Source organism: Falco punctatus (assembly GCF_963210335.1).
Source record: "Falco punctatus genome assembly, chromosome: 5".
Taxonomy (NCBI): Eukaryota; Metazoa; Chordata; class Aves; order Falconiformes; family Falconidae; genus Falco; species Falco punctatus.
The window spans coordinates 68219277-68236129 of record NC_137584.1 but is presented as its reverse complement, the minus strand read 5'-3'; the positions used below and the strand labels follow the sequence as shown (position 1 = coordinate 68236129).

Below are 16853 nucleotides of genomic sequence, written 5' to 3'. Positions count from 1 at the left end.
CCAAGTTTTTATTTGTTTTATTTTATGTAGAAGTACAATAAAATGTGACATTTCCATCTAGAAGCCACTGACGTGCGGCGGTAAAGTCAAACACAGAGAGGTGGTTTTAGCTTTCAGATTTCTCCCAAATACAGCTTCTTCCCCTTGCACTGAGCTTTGTACAAGCTCTGATAATGCCTGAGGACACATCTGTTTAAGGCAGCCGCTGGAGCTCAAGCTTATCAGCAGATGGTGCTTCGAAGACATCGTCTTCAACACTTTCCTCTATTGGCTTCATTTTTGCCGAAGTCCTCAGGTAGGGAGACGTTCGGCCTGGGCCTGCCACAGTTACAAAGAAATTAGCAATTAATTTAACAAGACATACCTGCTACATACACCTAATTGTGACAAAGCATATGCAATCTGATGTTCCCTTGTGAGCAGTATCTTGTAAGTGAAGGTCCCTGTTATGTGGCCACAGATGTCAGGAAATTCTGGAGGTGGGACAGGCACGCTGCTACAAACCAGCAACGCCTCCAAGGTCCAGCCGCTGTGGCCAGCCACAGTGTTCTCCCGAAATTCAGTGCAAATCCTGACTGCATGAGGTGCCCAACGCCGTATCCCTAGCAATCATTTCCTCACTGTTACACTCACCCACTAATTCTTCTCCACGAACGATGACATGAAAGGCTGCCCTCAGTACAAAAGATATGGACAACTGCACACCTGCCTGGGCTGTGAAAAAATCTCTCAGCCTCCTGGCTGAACCTCAGGCCTGATCACAGCCCTAACTGCCTTAAAAGCATGATAATGTGGAACTTGTAGAAAATACATAAATAACCACAGAGATAACAAGATTAAGATGTGAAGGTCACATAACTTTTGACTGACAATGATTTCATTGCTCCAAGACAACCTTTCAGAAAAGCAGTGACTCACAGAGCTTGCAGAGCGGAGTGCACACCGCAGCTATTACTGGTAAGCCATTAAATGGAGTTTTTGTGCAAGTTACCACTGCAAACTACCTATGTCGTATTTAAATTTTCAGCATGAGGGCTAAACCAGAGAACATCTTTGACATCAGGGTAAACAATGGAAAATAAACCTGTTTGGCTGAAATCGCATCTGCACTTGGACATTTTTTTCCCCTCAGTACCCTCTTCTAGAACTAAACTACCACCATGGTACAAAGTTGTAAACAGCTAGTGTATGATGACCAAAAAGATTAGGGAATTCTTTGAAATACTATTTAAGAAGAAAAGAGCAAGAGGTAGAGGTTCTGTCTGACACAGCATCCCTATACAAGCTAATTCAAATTTTCTTGAAAAAAATACTGATAGTCATAACATACTCTTATTGCAGGGCTATTCTTATTACTTTAAAAAAAGCTTATCAAATATATAGTAAAGTGTTCTGCTAAGGAAGCTGATTTATGAAGGACTCCTTTGCACTGCACGTGTTATACACAGAACAAAATACAGCTACAGGCAAGACCAGCAGGTTATCGTATTACTGCATTGGCAGATCACATTCACACACACACTGTTTGAAATTAGCTTTTTAGAACTTTTTATATTACAGATTTATTAGTATTTTCTTCTGACATTCAAAAATGACTTTAAATGCCATGATAAAGGGTTGCTCAAACACATTTTTAAATACCGGAATTAAGAACTTCTCACACAGATGGGTTTCTATGGCCTAAGCCAGTGATGACTAGACCATTTAATTGTTTCAATCCAAGGTTTGTAGGTACACTTGGATACAAAACTGGCTTTGCTGGTAGATGCTAACTCATTCACTCAAAGGTGGAAGGATGCCTGAAAATGCTGAATTACAGTTTCGTCTTTTTTTTTTAGATTTTTGTATTAGTATAATTTATTGCCATTTTTAGACTGGTTTTCTTCTATTTAAAAGTGCCCAATTCTCTCCAGAAATCAAAATTAAGAAGCTGTAAGTCTCTTCAACCAGACTCAATATAAGGTCTAATGCTGCCAGGCTGCTTGGTTGAAGGACATGCCCTTACTTCTCCAAATACAAACCCCTTGTCTACTGATGCCTCTATCCAGTGTTGGACAGATGTTCAAGAGACTGACTCAGACCTCAAACCCAGGCCTTCTGTACACCACTCCACTGCCCTCTCTTGAGGGCCTCGCCCACATACCTATTAAAACAGTATTTCCCATGAAACCCTGTCCCACTTTTAACCCCAAGCTGGGTATAACATAGCACACATAATGAGAGAATGCTGACAAAAGCATTACCAAAACAAAACCTTTCCACACTCCTGCTTAGCTTAGAAGTTTGCAAATAGATTCAAGGACCAGCAAATTTGAGTGATCTAAACCAAGTAACATAGAAAAAAAGAGACTGTATCACTAATATGCATATGAATGACTATCAAAGCAATAGAACTACTGAATAGAAACTAATACTGAAGTGTTTTTAAAGGACTAAAAGTCAGGTGAAGCTACCTTTGTGATGAGGTTGAACTATTTCTGCTTAACACATTTTGGAAAAAGATACACATCAGTTTCATTTACTAATAAATTACATACAGATGGATCATGGATGTCAAGCACAAGTATCACATGATAAACGAATCTCACTTTAATACCTTTTTGAGGATGCTTGCTGAGTTAATGTGATGTTATCAACAGAAAACATCATGCTGCAAACGACTCACTCCATAAGCATTATAGAACTCTTGTTGGTTATTTCCTTAATATAAAAGCAAACAGTTAGTTGGGTTTTTTAGTTTATTAAATTAAAACCACAGTTTTGTTAGTAATTGTAATTTCAGACCTACTAATTAGGATTTTTCACCCTTTCACTACTAAAAACTTTGAAAAAAGCTTTATATCTATTTATTGAGAAAATGAATGAAAGCTTATTGTTTGTAGCACAGACAAAAGCATAATTTAAAGTTTGATTACATAAGAATATAAATGCTCACTTTTTCAATAATATGGTAATTAGGAGAGTAAGACTTATTTGTATTGTAGTAGTCAAATATCGTATTTGTTATGGGAAGCTTTTGTCCACACAACAACTGATCACCTAGCAATGACAAGACAGTATTCCGGTAGAGTTCCTGTACAGATAACTTTCTCTTATTCATTTCTTCTTTAATTAAAAGAAAAAAGTTTGTAATTTCCATTTGTTCCTCACTAAATCTTCTGGGGTTTTTTTTCAATTTTGTTTGTTTCTAAATAAACAAATGTATGATCCAGGGGAACAGCACGGGGACAGTAAGCCTTAGCAAGTACCTCACACTGAATCTTAAAGACCAGACCAATAAAAGAAGATTGACTGCTGCATTGAGAGCACCCAGGAGAAGGTTTTTGAAATACAACAGTGGTAAGGTAAATGGCAGGTTTTCTATTCAGATTTCCCTGTGACCCAAGAAAAAAAAAAAACCGCATACATGGCCACAATCCATGTTGAATACAAATCCTTAAGCAGAGCTCACCTTGGTAGCAGACCCATCAATGGCAATGACAGTACCCAGGAATAACTAACAAGCTATCTTGGCAAAAAGAAAGACTGAAGCATTACAATTTAGTGAGATACATAACCTTCCATCAAGAATTTTACCAACCTTTTACAGAAGTAAAAAATTTTGCATTAATCAAAATCAAAGAAGTAGTAAGTGAAAATATTTCCCAAGATGTATGACACCGCTGTATGGGTGACCCCTCTGCCTCCCCAACAGTAAGGTAAATATCGGACTTGGGAGGCTGCTGCCACACCTATCATTGCCAGTGGGGTGGTGGCAGTATCAACTACACCAACTGCTGTTGGACTGAGCAATTTCAAAACGTAAAAGACATTTAAATCACTCTTTTGGGGAAAGTACACCCCATACACCAGAAAACATGGTACACAAACCAAGGAAAAGTACAATAGAGAAAAGTGTATTTATCAAGTATGTGCTAAACATGGGTGCATCTTAGGGATTAATGTAATTACAGCTGAACATGTCATGCATTTAGATTACTTTGTCCCAGAGCTGAAATACTGGTGTGTCTCGCTGCTAAGCCTGGAAGAGAATTTTAATTCTAACTAATTGCACAAACACAGTTTTACGATTTCTTTTGGGCTTCTGAGTGTGCAGATTTGTCCAAGGGCTCTCTGTGTAAAGGAGTGGCTTCCATTTCATGGAGCTTTGTCGTGGAACAGGTGAAAAGCCAGTTGAGAGCTTATAGGTAAAGATCAGAGAACAGACCAACGCAGGAGACTTTGTGGCAGGTATCTGCTACAGGCTGCCTGATCAAGAAGAACAAGTAGATGGAAGCCTTCTTTAGACAACTGAACGAAGCCTCACAACTGCAGGCCTTGGTACTTGCAGGGAACTTTAACCACCCCAGTATTCAGTGGAAAAGCAACAGGGCTGGGAGCAAGCAGTCCAGGAGATTTCTGGAGAGGAGCGTAGCAGACAATTTCTTCACACAAGCGATCGATGAGCCAACTAGGGAAGGTGCTCTGCTGGACCTGTCACTGATGAACAAGGAAGAACTCATCAGGGAGCTGAAGGCTGACAGTAACCTTGGCTGCAGTGCCCAGGAGCTGGCAGAGTTTAAGATACTGAGAAGTGTGCAAGACAAAGAGAGTTACAACACTGGATCTGAGGACAGGGGACGGTGGCTTGCTCAGGGTTCTACTTGGCAGGAACCCATGAGACATGGCCTGCAAGGGCAAAGGGACCCAAGGACAGATGGTTGATCTTCAAGGACACCTTCCTCAAAACACAAGGACAGTCCATTCCAGTGTACAGAAAGTTGAGCAAGCGTGGTAAGAAGGTTGGCATAGATGAAGGCTGGCACAGATGAATGGGAGAGTCCTTACAGAGCTCAAACACACACAGTGAAAGACGGGATGGACTGCTTGTGGGGGGATACAGAAACATGGCCCAAGCATGCAGCAAAGGAGTTAGAAAAGGCAAAGCTCAGCTGGACCTTGACCTAGCAAAGGGCAACAAGAAGGGCTTCTACAAATACATCAGCAACAAAAGGAAGACCAGGGAAACTGAGGCCGTGGCTCAGAGAGAAACAGGACCTAGGGACATGGAAAAGGCTGAGATACTCAATACCTTTCTTGCTTCAGTTTTTACTTTACAGGTTTCTCTTGAGGCCTTTCACATTTCTGCATCTAGCGGTAGAGACTGGGAGAGTGATACCCGACTCAGAAGAAAGCTGGACTGACTTAGGGACCACTTAACAGGGCCAATACAAGACTGTGGAACCACATGGGCCACATCTAAGGGTGCTGAGGGTTGGCTGATGCAATTGCAAGACCCCTCTCTATTATCTTGGAAAGGTCACGGCAGTCAGGGGAGAGAAAACAAGGCCAGTTAATGACCATTTTCAGGAAGGACAATGAGGAGGATCCAGGGACCTACTGGCCTATCAGCCTAGCTTCAGCCCTCAGGAAGATTATGGAGCCTGTCTTCCTAGAAGCCATGTCCAAGCACATGAAGGACAGGAAGATGACTGGAAACAGCTAGCATGGACGTACCATGGGAAAATTGTGCCTGACCATTCTGACTGCCTTCTGTGGTGAGACAATGGGCTCTGTGAATGGAGTACCATGAATGTTGTTTACCTGGACTGTAGCATGGCCCTCCACACCTGCCATAGAATCCTTCTAGCCAAATGGGTGAGAAATGGACTGGATGCATGGACTGCAGCTTGCATGAAAAATCCACTGGGCTGCTATGTTCACAGGATAGTGAACAGCAGCACAAAACCCAACTGGCAGCTGGTTACCAGCAGTGTCCCTCAAGAGCCAATACCAGTAATGTTCAGTTAATGACCTGGATAACGGGATGGAGTGCACTCCCACCAAGTTCATAGACAACAGCCAAATTATGAGTGAAACTGTTGACAGGCCAGAGGGTAGAGGGGCTATAGTCAGAACGGGCCTTCTGAGGCTGGAGAAAAGAACCGACAGAAACCACATGATGTTCAACAAAGGCAAATTCCCACACCTGGGACACAACAAGCCTACACAGCAGTACAGCCTGGGCATCAGCTGGTTGGAAAGCAGCTTTGCAGAAACAGACCTGGGGGTCCTGGTGGACACAAAATAGAATACGAGTCAGCAGAGTGCCCCTGCAGTGAAGGCGGCCATCCATCTATTGGGCCATATTAGCAGCTATTACTGGGCCATATTAGCAACAGCCTAGCCAGCAGGTCAATGAAAGAGATTAATCTCCTCTATTTGGCACTTGTGAGACAGCATCTTGAGTTCTGAGTCCAATTTTGGGCTTCCCCATACAAGACAGACATGGACATGCTGGAGCGAGTGCAGTGGAGAGCAACCAAGATGGTCAGCGGCAGGGGGACGTGACAAAGAGAGAGGCTGCACGAACCGCGTGTGTTCAGCCTTATAAACAGAAGGCTCGCAGGGAATCCTACTGTTGTCTCTAGATACCTAATGGAAGGATATAAAGACTTCTTGGAGGCATGCACTAAAGAACAAAGGACAACAATCATGAGTTGCAATAAGAGAAATCTTTTCACCATGAGGGTGGTAAGGTCCTGGAACAGGTTGCCCAGAGAGGCTGTGAAATCAAAGTTTGACTGGACAGGACCCTGAACAACCTGCTATAGCTGACTCTACTTTGAGCATGGAGTTGGACTAGATGATCTCCAGAGTTTCTTTCCAACCTCAACTCTTTTGTGGTTCTAAATGTCCTTTCAGGGAACACAGGATAGATAAAGAAAATATCAGAATTTTCAAACTGCATCACAGGTGTCACCCTCAGTGCTCTAGTAGGGGGAAACACTGGCAGGGCTTTTGCTTCCATCAGTCTGGGCATGCAGACTATACCAATGTTAAAAAGTAAAAACAGACAGGCCCTCCAAGTCTGAAGGAATTCCTGGATGAGAACTGTGAGGAACACAACAGAAAATGGGTAATTAAATGGGAAAGAGCAAATGCTTTAAAACACTTTCTCTTCTTAGCAGAGAGTTTAACCATAAGAAATAACTGGCAGTGATTCTTTCCCTTCATATATTTGAATTCTAATTACTAAAGAATAATAATTCCCAAATCAAAATAAACAATCCTATATGATCCTTTTATATTCCATTAAACTAACAGCCATTAAACTAACAGCTTATACCAAATGAGAAAATTGAGCATCTTTTGGGGTCTTTTTGTTCAGAAGCTGCTTTCAGAGTTCAGGCTGTTGAAGTTTAGGTTCAGGGGAATTAAAAATAAACAACAGCAAAAGCCTAGAAAGAACTGTTTAGAAGGTTTCTATAAAGGAATAAATTCCAAGAGTGGAAGCAAAAAGGTCAGACATAGTTCCTTCCCTCACTTCATCTGTTCTCTACTACTCCTGTCATACAAAGCACAGGAGAGGAAAGCCTAACAGAATAGTTGGAGATTTTCCAGATGGCATCAATATATTGATTGCACGCCACAGTTCTCCAGACCTTGCCAATAAAAACTATCTCAGGAGGAAATGCAGAGCACCAAGTTACTGAAGGGAAATGTTTTGTTTGGTTTTTAATTTCTACAAGCATCAGTCACAGACCAAAGGAGATACTACTGTGACACGCACTGTACATTCACAGTTTTGTCCCACTGCTATAAACATTCCATATTATGTCTACACATTGAAATTATGCCAAAAATCAGCACAATACATGCTGGGGTTTTGCCAGTATCTACATGAGGTAGCTTCAGTTAGCTTACAAAGCCTGACGCACTTTATGAAATCTCTGCTTAGGTCCCTCCACCTAGGTGATGTACAGCAGCATCCAAAAAGCTACAGACTGCTCCCACTGAAGGCAGCAAGTGTCCTGCAATCATCTCTAAAGATCAACCAAGCTGTGTTCAAAACTGGCATGAAATATTTTGAGCACTCACGAAGAGAAGATGCAGAGGAAGTCCCACGAAGAAACATCTGCAAGCCATCCTCACTGTCACTGGTACTGGCTATGCTGTTTCTCATCTGCATCACAGAGAGCTGTGAGCAAAGACTGGGCTGTCGATCAATCTTTTTTGAAGCCTAAAAAAAAAAAAAGTAAAGTTATTATTATTATTTTTAAAAAGGTACCAAGTAAATTAAAATGGAAAATAACTACTTTCTCTGTAGTAGATGCTCTGGTCTCAGCTATGACAATTCATGAATCAAGAAAACAGTTAGAGCAGAAGATTCTATGCAGTGTAGATTGGTTTAATGTTCTAATGTAAATATATTACTGGCATCTTCTGTTTTCATTTAATAAGCATGAAACCTCCGATTAGTTATTCAATTTTAATTTGTTTTGCACTGGACTTTTCATATGTTTTCCTTCAGAAAGTCTGACTCTTATTATTTGTTAATTCATTTAGCTATGATGCTTTGCAATTAAATACAACCTTTATGATAAGCCTAGTCCTCCTTGCTAAACATAACAGCACACTATATGTAGTTTAGAAATGTGTATCTTAACAGAAACGTGTTCACTTTTCTGGCTTTTCATTTCATCATGTTAGAAAACTCTGAATGTCACTCCTTCCTAGTAGATTATCATTTGGGGCTTGATTTTACTGAAGACAGATTAATTGCATCACATGAACATTATCCTCTGCCTGTCAAACGGTCTGAGAAGCTTCCATTTGCTTTGTGTAGTCCTCCTGAGAAGTCTTTGTACTATAATATTTATATGAAACCATACATTGTACCTTGTTAAGTATTACTGCATGTGAGAATGCTATTTTAGGTGTATGTGAAAGGTAGTAATCGTTGACAAAAGCACAATGGATAACTTCACTTTAATGAATTTTAAATGTCAGGAATTAGCATCTTATTTCATGCGCAGAGGAATGACTGTTTTCAATAGTTAAAATCTCCTTAGGTAGGAGAAAATCACAAGGTTCCTTGTGAATAAATGGATACTTTTCTGTCTTCCAGCACACAATGAATTGATATCCTTGCCTTCTTACTGCCATCTTGATTATGAATAATCTATACTGAATTTTTTTAGTTGTTCTCTTCTATGATCTCTGTATACAAAAGTCAACCACAAATTTTTCTGTTGAGATTGCCACCAGTTAAAAAGCATTACAGACACCAGTAATATGTATATTTGACGACTGAGAAGTGACATGTGCATAGAACGCTTGCAATGGGGAGATGAGGAGAATTTACTTGGCAAGTTCTTGTTCTATGTTCTATAGGAAGGGCTTGTGCAACAGGATTTCCATTTGAAGAAGAATAAAAAGGTACTACAAATTTCCCAAATGCTCATTCTTAATTTTTATAACATACATTTTCAAATCTTACTGTGATAAAAGTTACAATAATCTAAAATTCATGTGACTATTGTCACTAAAAACAAAGACTTAGTACAACTGAAGTTAAAGAGCGCAGATGTCAAGTCAAAGGAGGGATGAAGTTTGGTGTGGTTTCTTTTTTTGATACTTAGAAGATATGATAAGGACCTTTCAGAAAAACCAACCAATTATAAAACATTACAATGAGTACTTCATTAGATTTCCACTTCAAGAAACATTTATACTAGTGCTAGAGCGCTATAGTGCCAGAAGTCAGCAGCACAAGTGTGTTGCAGATGACTTTGTATACCAGGCATGACATTCCAATGCTGTCATCCACATGTAAAAAACAGAAAATGAGGGAAGAGGAAAATAAAATGTAGAATAGAAAAGGGAAAAAGAGGGGGAAAAAAGGGAAAAAGGAAAATGGAGCAGGAGGAAGAGAAAAGATGACAGAGGGAAAAAAAAAAGAAATGAAAAAAGAAAAAAAGGCAAAGCGAGGAGTGGGGAAAACAGCAGTCTGCCAGGAGAAGAGGTCTGAATGCAATCCTTCACACACACAGGAGGCACACATTGCTACTACTCCTTTCAGATGACGTACTACAGAAAGTAATTACTGTCTATGTATTTTATAGACAGTACATTCCTGCTAGATCACTTTTATCTTACTGCACTAATAAGGTTAAAACAGCAATCCAATATTGTTTTGAGGATCTGCTTGCAAGACACTGTAATCCTGTATTTGATTGACCAGAAGGCAGAATAAGCACTGTTTTATGGTATTGAATTGTTTCTCCAGCAATTCTTTCTTTCCTCGTTCTATAGCTAGTGCAAAATTGAGAAAACTTACAATGTCTAATTAGCCATAAAAGACATGACAAGTTAAGCATGTTGAAGTCCGTGGTACAGCAGCAGTGGCAGTCATTCCTTTTGGATCATTTCCTAGTAAATTCACAACTTTGCTGAAATAACTATTTAACCTATACATGAGATATTTATGGACAATCTGATGAGAAGGATTTTTGCTCCGAGTTAGTGTGAGTTAAATCAATACAGACAGAATATGAAGATGCTGTATTATAAAATTATAAAGCTTTTAATAAATCATGGTGAAAGTTCTTTACATAAATTATATATGAGAACCCTACAGCCACTACATAAAAAATAATAAAAAAAACCACCAGCAGCTGAGTTACCGTCCAAATCTTGAAAAGACATGCAACTAAGGAGGTGAAATGGAAGCAAAAGAAGATAATCAATATATCCATGACTATACCCAGGCCACTTACTGTGACACCTAAATCACACTCCCTCTACATGTAAAGAAGAATAAGTTATATTCAGACCACTTAATATCTTGTATATATTTACATTTATTTATATGTATTTCATGCCTCCTTCCACTAACTACATCATATCAATACAATGTTCCCTTACTCTTTTTTTTTTTGTTTCTGCAACCCTCAAACGCATGGTGAAATCATTCCATCTGGTAATCAGTATTACTGGTTGTTCGACCCCAGCAAGCAAATTCTTTAACAAAAAAACCTGAAGCCTTTTTGTACAAAGGCATGCATTTGTTAATGGGAAAGGATATCCAGGGAGAAGCACCAGTCATCATGTCTACTAGTTGGCTAGAAGTATTTCCGCTTGCTGATCAGTTCTGAATCTCAGTTATTCACCTTTCTTGCACATTACTGTGCTAACTTCAACCAATATTGCTTCTGATAGAAACGTTGCATTGACTCATACTTTGGCACTAAAAGGCAACGAGACTGAATTCAGCAGCTGATAGCAGCAGATTTTAAAAAGGTGTTTTGACAGGGTTTAAAATTGAAGTAAAAATACATTTGTGTGTGTAAGGAAAATTCCCAAATGGAACTTCAGCTGCTTACCTTGTCATTTAAGGTTGGATCATTCAATGAATAGAGTTTATTTGTAATATCTTTGCCAATAAGGTACTTAAAGATCTCATAAAGAAATGGCTCAGATTCCAGAAAATAAGTCAGCCTTTCCCTGGACCAGCACAGGAACTTGCAGTTATCATCTGCGATAATGGTGACCTGAGAAAATACATGCTCAGAATTAGCACATTTTAAGAAGTTTTAAAATCAGCAAATTTAAACATGCTTTAAAATAAGTGATACTATTCCATTTGTGCCTCCAGTTAAAATAACTCTGTAAGCCATAAAACTTTTTGGTGTCCCTTAGAACTTGGTGTTTACAAATGTAGAAACATCTCAGATATTTATTATCATCATATTTTTAACAGATAAGCACGACCAGTTTATTTCTTAGAAAGCTTGGGGGGAGATAATAAATATCTAGTAAGTTCCCAGACTGTAAAAGCATTTAGGTTAGAAGAGACTGACATATAAAGTCAGTCCTACAGCGATGACACTACTTGCATCCCAGCAGGCCTACACATTGCTTGGTTTTATTTTATGTTGCTGTCACCAAACAGGAGCAACTGGCATAATCCAAAGGTCTCCATCAAAGAGTTTTCAGTGATTTAAAAAACGTATTTTCATCTTCCTCTCTTCACTGTCAGCCCTGCTGATTCCACTGGTACCACCTTCCCGCAGCTGAGCTGAGGCTCCGTTTGTTTGCTTAGTTACCGGTAATTGGGCTATGGACAGCTACAGAAGAGCTTGCAGCCCGTCCAGGGAGGCTGGACCTGCCAGGTTCGTGCCCCTGTGCCGGCAGAGGGCAAGGGCACACCAAAACCTGCACCGCAGGGTACCTAGCGGCGTGCTCTGCAAGGGACACACAGTCATCTACGAAGAAATCAGGTGCTCTCTGCTCTTTCAAGGTAACGTTACCTCCTGAAAAATTAAAAATACATAAAGCCTAAGACATAATGGGAAACTGTCACATATCCACGGATTTTAACCTCACGGTCCGTAACGTAAGCACCCCGGCTGAGGAAGAATTCGCCAGCGCTGCCAGCAGATGGGGTCCTTAAGGCTGAATCCGTGTCCTGCAATGGCAATTCTGAGCGGGTTTGTTTATACGGCAGTAAGGAGAACTCACAGGTGAAGGATGTACACCACCCCAGGTTACAATAATTTTGAAGGCAGGCACAAGTTGGGGCATGAGCCTTTTCCCTTCAGAGGGACTGATCCGTATCCAGTGGCTTACAAGAGAAACAGGGTGTGCCAAGAGGGCGGCCGTGCTGCAGGACACCTCACTGCTGTGAAATGAATACATCTGGACAACTCTCTCTCCTTGGCGTTAAGCCTAGTATTTGACCGGAACATATGACATCAATCACTGATTTTAGAATCTACACCGCTCTCCCTCCCTGCCCTTCTGCCAGGGTATCAGTCCAGAATTACCCAATCAGCCACAGTCCAGTCATCATTACACATACTCAACTGAAGAACGCCAATTCAAAAGGTAGCAAAATAGCCACTTCAGTACTATTTGAAAAAAACTTCTCTAACAGTATTTTTTCCCACAAGCTACCGTATAATATATCCTTTAATGTACTAGCATAATTGCACTGCTAGAGATATATAGCCTTATTGTTCCCTCTATGAATATTTTTATTCAAAATACTGCGCTAACTTTCAGCTCATGTTGCTTTAATAACTTTCAAAATGTCAGAAGCATTAATATGTTTAAATACTAATTTCAAACTCCTAGTGTCTGAATTTTTAGTCTTTCATTTTAGTAACACCAAATATTACAATAATTATTTTTCCTTTTCTGTTTTTGAGCCAGTGATGAGACTGCTCATATCATCTTTTTTTCAGTAAAGCTATCTCTTCAATTATTTGTCCTGAATAATCTCTTAACACAAAATAAACTTGGAAACAGTAAAAGAGAACAGAATAGCAAAATCCAGACTACTCGGCAAACACCATCACAATACTGTTTTGCAGCATTTCATTTCAAAAGTTATTCTTGATATGGTCCATCATGAAACACCAGTTACAGAAAGCTAGCAAAATTATGTACGTCAGATAGCTCACTGCTGATCAGATTTATAGGCTGTTTTTTGATGATCTCATCAGCCCGTATCCGGTAACATTTACACCAAAGTGTACCTGGAATTTCTCACCCCGGTTCATCTGTGTTGATCGAAATTCAGGAGAATCTATAAAGGCACAGGGGTAAATATTATGCAGAAAATGCCCTCGATAAGACACCTTCATTCTGGAAATAAAAATGTATGAAACAAATTTTAAAGTTATGGAGGTTGATTAATTTAATCTAAAGTTGGATATGATTATTGGCAACAGTAAAACAGTAGGTAACAGGCAAAAATATGTTGTTCATCTTCTGGAATTTCAGCCCCAGAGCTACCCTAAGGTAAGCTTAGAGAGAAACCCCAGAGGTTTTCTGCCTAAACTCCACCAACTCCAAGCAGAACAGGCTGCCAGCCCATCTGAGCTGCTGAATGTGGTGTTTATCCTCAAAACATCGCTATTCAAAATGAAAAAGGTCTGCAGGGTTATGCTGTACAGCCAGACCAGAATCAGGCTGCCTTTCCACAACTAGTTTTGCAGTAATGAGCAGTTAATGACTTAAAAGGAAAACAATGAAGCCTGAAATCACGGTTTCTATCAACAGAAACTGGTTAAAATATTGGCCAGAACTTGGCCAGGCTGTAATTTTGAAGCTCTTGCTATGGGCTTTATTCTACCCTTTCTCACCTGGGTCCTTCAGCCTCTAGGCAGTGCACCTGCCCCCTCTGCTTACATGTACAGGTGCAATAAATCAATTCCAATAGGCCTGTTGTTTTAAAGTCTACTGGAGGAGTATTTTTTCCTTCCCTCGTGCAATATTTTTTAACCTTAAAACCCGAGAATGCACTGAGAAGATTACTTAGATATTTAAGACTCAAACAAATCTCTTGCTTCTTCTGGAAGACACTGCCTTTGGTACTAAACAAATATAATTCCCACTAAAACCCATGCAGCTGCACACACAAGTGGAGACATAATACACCCCCAGTAAGAGACATCACTGTCATCTGAAAACCCTGTCACAAAACAGTCTATACCTATAGATTATCTGACTACAGACCGTAACATGCTACAAACAATAACATTAAAAACCTAAAAAAAAAATCCAACAACTTTCTAATCTATTCAACCACCACACAAAGCATAAGACTCCCCAAGCTTTATAGAACCTACTTCCCCTTCAGCAGGACGCTTAGCCTATCATCAACTGATGTTTTATCTTCGGCAGCATAGGCTTGACCTGTCTTTAAAGTCTGAATGTTGCAGAATTGTCCAGTCAGTCTTTGGAAGAGCTCTGGAGGCACATGGAGAGGTTCAAACATTCTCTTGTAGAGGCTGCTAAGCTCCTTCTCTATCTTGATCTAGATTGCAAAACACAGACAGGTTAGTTAAAGGAAGTGTAAGACTGCATACATGCTTTACTTGCTACATTTGAGAAACATCTCTTTTTTTGTTATGCTTAGGCAAGGAAAAAAAAAAAAAAAAAAAGGTAAACATGTGACAACTGTCCACAAACACTGCCTATGACAGGGTGACCAAAACCTTATCTAAAATTAGCCAGGCTGGCACACTGGTGCTTTAGAATGCTGTTGCATCCAAGTGGCAGATTAAATCAGACACAAGGAATCTTCTGAGACTTCTGTTGATGTAACAGAAAATAGGACTTGGGCCAAAATTATACAGGGGGGGAAAAAGGAGGTTGCCTGCATTTTTCACACCACTTGCACACCTCATTCTGGCCATCTCTCAGGCTCTCACAGCAGCCCCTTTCATCCCTGACCGTCTTGGCTTACTTGCAGTAGAAAAGCAAGTCCTGAAAAACAAACCCGTCGTATTGAAACCACGTGTGATGAGGGAGGGAAAAAATAAAAACATTGCCAGCTGAACATCCCACATCTAGGAGCCCACCCAAACTCAGGCAGTGGCAATGAGGGAAAGGATGCTGGCTGAAATCCCAAGCCTGGAAGCCTTTCCTGAATGACAGCTGCAAGGAACGAGACAGTGTCCCAGCCTCTCTGAAAGCAGAGGCAGCCTGAACAAAGCCTGCATATTTTCTGGAAGGATAACAAATAAGAACAATAAGCATCAAATAATGAAAAGATAAAAAGTACACAGACAGAGAAAAAGGAAAAGCAACCAAGAAAAAGCAGGAAAAAGTCAACACTTCAACAAAGGAGAATATTCCAAGTTTACACATTTTTCTAGTTTTTTTGAATATTGAAATATTCAAAACAGGGGAGAAGATAGCAACACAGGAGTCCAGGAATCACTTTTCTGCTGATGGCAGCCAAGAGTGGCTGGAGGAGGTGGGCAATCCAGAATGACCATGGGAGGCCCTAGGCTGTCTGAGGCCCATGAGGGCTTGAAACTGTCAGGTACCCACTATTCCTTCCCCAGGAGAGTCTTGAGAGCCTTACAAAAGCTAAGGTAGACAATATTCACCACTCTCAACTATCCGGCCAGTTGTTTCATTTAGAACAGTATCAGGTTGGTCAAGCATGACTTCCCCTTGATGAATCCATGCTGACTGCTCCTGATCACCTTCTTGTCCTTCAAGTACACAGAAATGGTTTCCGGGATTAGCAATTCTACCACCACCTCAGGGATCAAGGTGAGGCTGACCAGCCTGCAGGTCCCTGGGTCCTTCTCCTTGCTCTTTTTTGAAGAAAGGAGCAGCATTTGCTTTCCCCCACACCGCAGGCACTTCTCCCAGTCACCACGGTTGTTAAAAGATTATCGAGAGTGGCCTTACAGCGACAGCAGCACTCATGGGCACATGCCGTCAGGGTCAAGGACTTACATATGTCCAGCATGTCACCTGGCCTGAAGTTACACTAGTTTCACACTGAATCGATTACTAATTACATCTTCCACCAGTGACTATATTAATAGGAAAAACAGATTTTTAGTTTCCTGTATGTTCCTTATGCCACAGTCTTTAATACCTCAGAAGACATCTACATGGACAAACCCAAGATTAAATTTAAACTGTCAAGAGAAATTATATTGAGTTGGGGATTGCCCTGGACTGTTTGATTTCAAAATACATTCCATATACCTGGGAAGTTAGGTGACTGTTTTGCCAGTGGGTTTTCCAGGAACTCTCTCATTTTTAACAGCCATACAAATTTAATTTGCACCTCTTTCTCTACATGACCACTGCAACTCAAAGATAAATTTCTTTCTCAGGTGAACATGTATGTAGCTCCCAAGACTAGACTCCTGATTTCAAAGCAACACATACAGACATGAGGACAGAACTTGGCCCTGGAGTGTTAATGCAATCCCTTAACTAGCACATAATTCAGGTTTCATGGTCTTCCTCTAATGTATAATAAGAGAAAGCAGGCATAACCACTTTCTTAACTGGACACTGTAGATACACTTTAGATGGTCTCCCTCGTAACAGCCTATTCACCCCTTGCAGGCACAGCTGACTGCTCCTCCAGTCATGCTTGCGGTCATATTCCAAATGAGCCATACGGGTAGGTGTAATGTTTTGTTCAGCAGTGGTTGAAATAATTCTGGGATGTTGCCAGAGCTTCGAGTCAGAGCTCTACAGAGACACTGATTACCTCTTTCAGCTTCCACTCAGGCTAAAAAAGCCAAACCTGTAAAGCTCCAAGG

General features: G+C 40.4%; 1 protein-coding gene across 4 annotated transcripts in view; it reads right to left on the bottom strand.

Moving 5' to 3' along the window:
- Positions 1-16853, bottom strand: part of POPDC1 (popeye domain cAMP effector 1) — a 55989-nt gene continuing 39136 nt past the window's right edge. For 3 of the 4 annotated variants that reach the window (XM_080389854.1, XM_080389855.1, XM_080389856.1), the window contains 5 exons: positions 14400-14587; positions 13305-13413; positions 11148-11315; positions 7861-8002; positions 1-318 (listed from right to left, as the gene is read on the bottom strand). In XM_080389854.1, coding sequence (XP_080245980.1) covers positions 194-318; positions 7861-8002; positions 11148-11315; positions 13305-13413; positions 14400-14587 — 732 coding nt within the window. In that variant the 3' untranslated portion in view covers positions 1-193. Of the gene's footprint in view, positions 319-2596; positions 2701-7860; positions 8003-11147; positions 11316-13304; positions 13414-14399; positions 14588-16853 lie in introns of all 4 variants that reach the window. The other variant, XM_080389857.1, reaches the window with a different exon arrangement.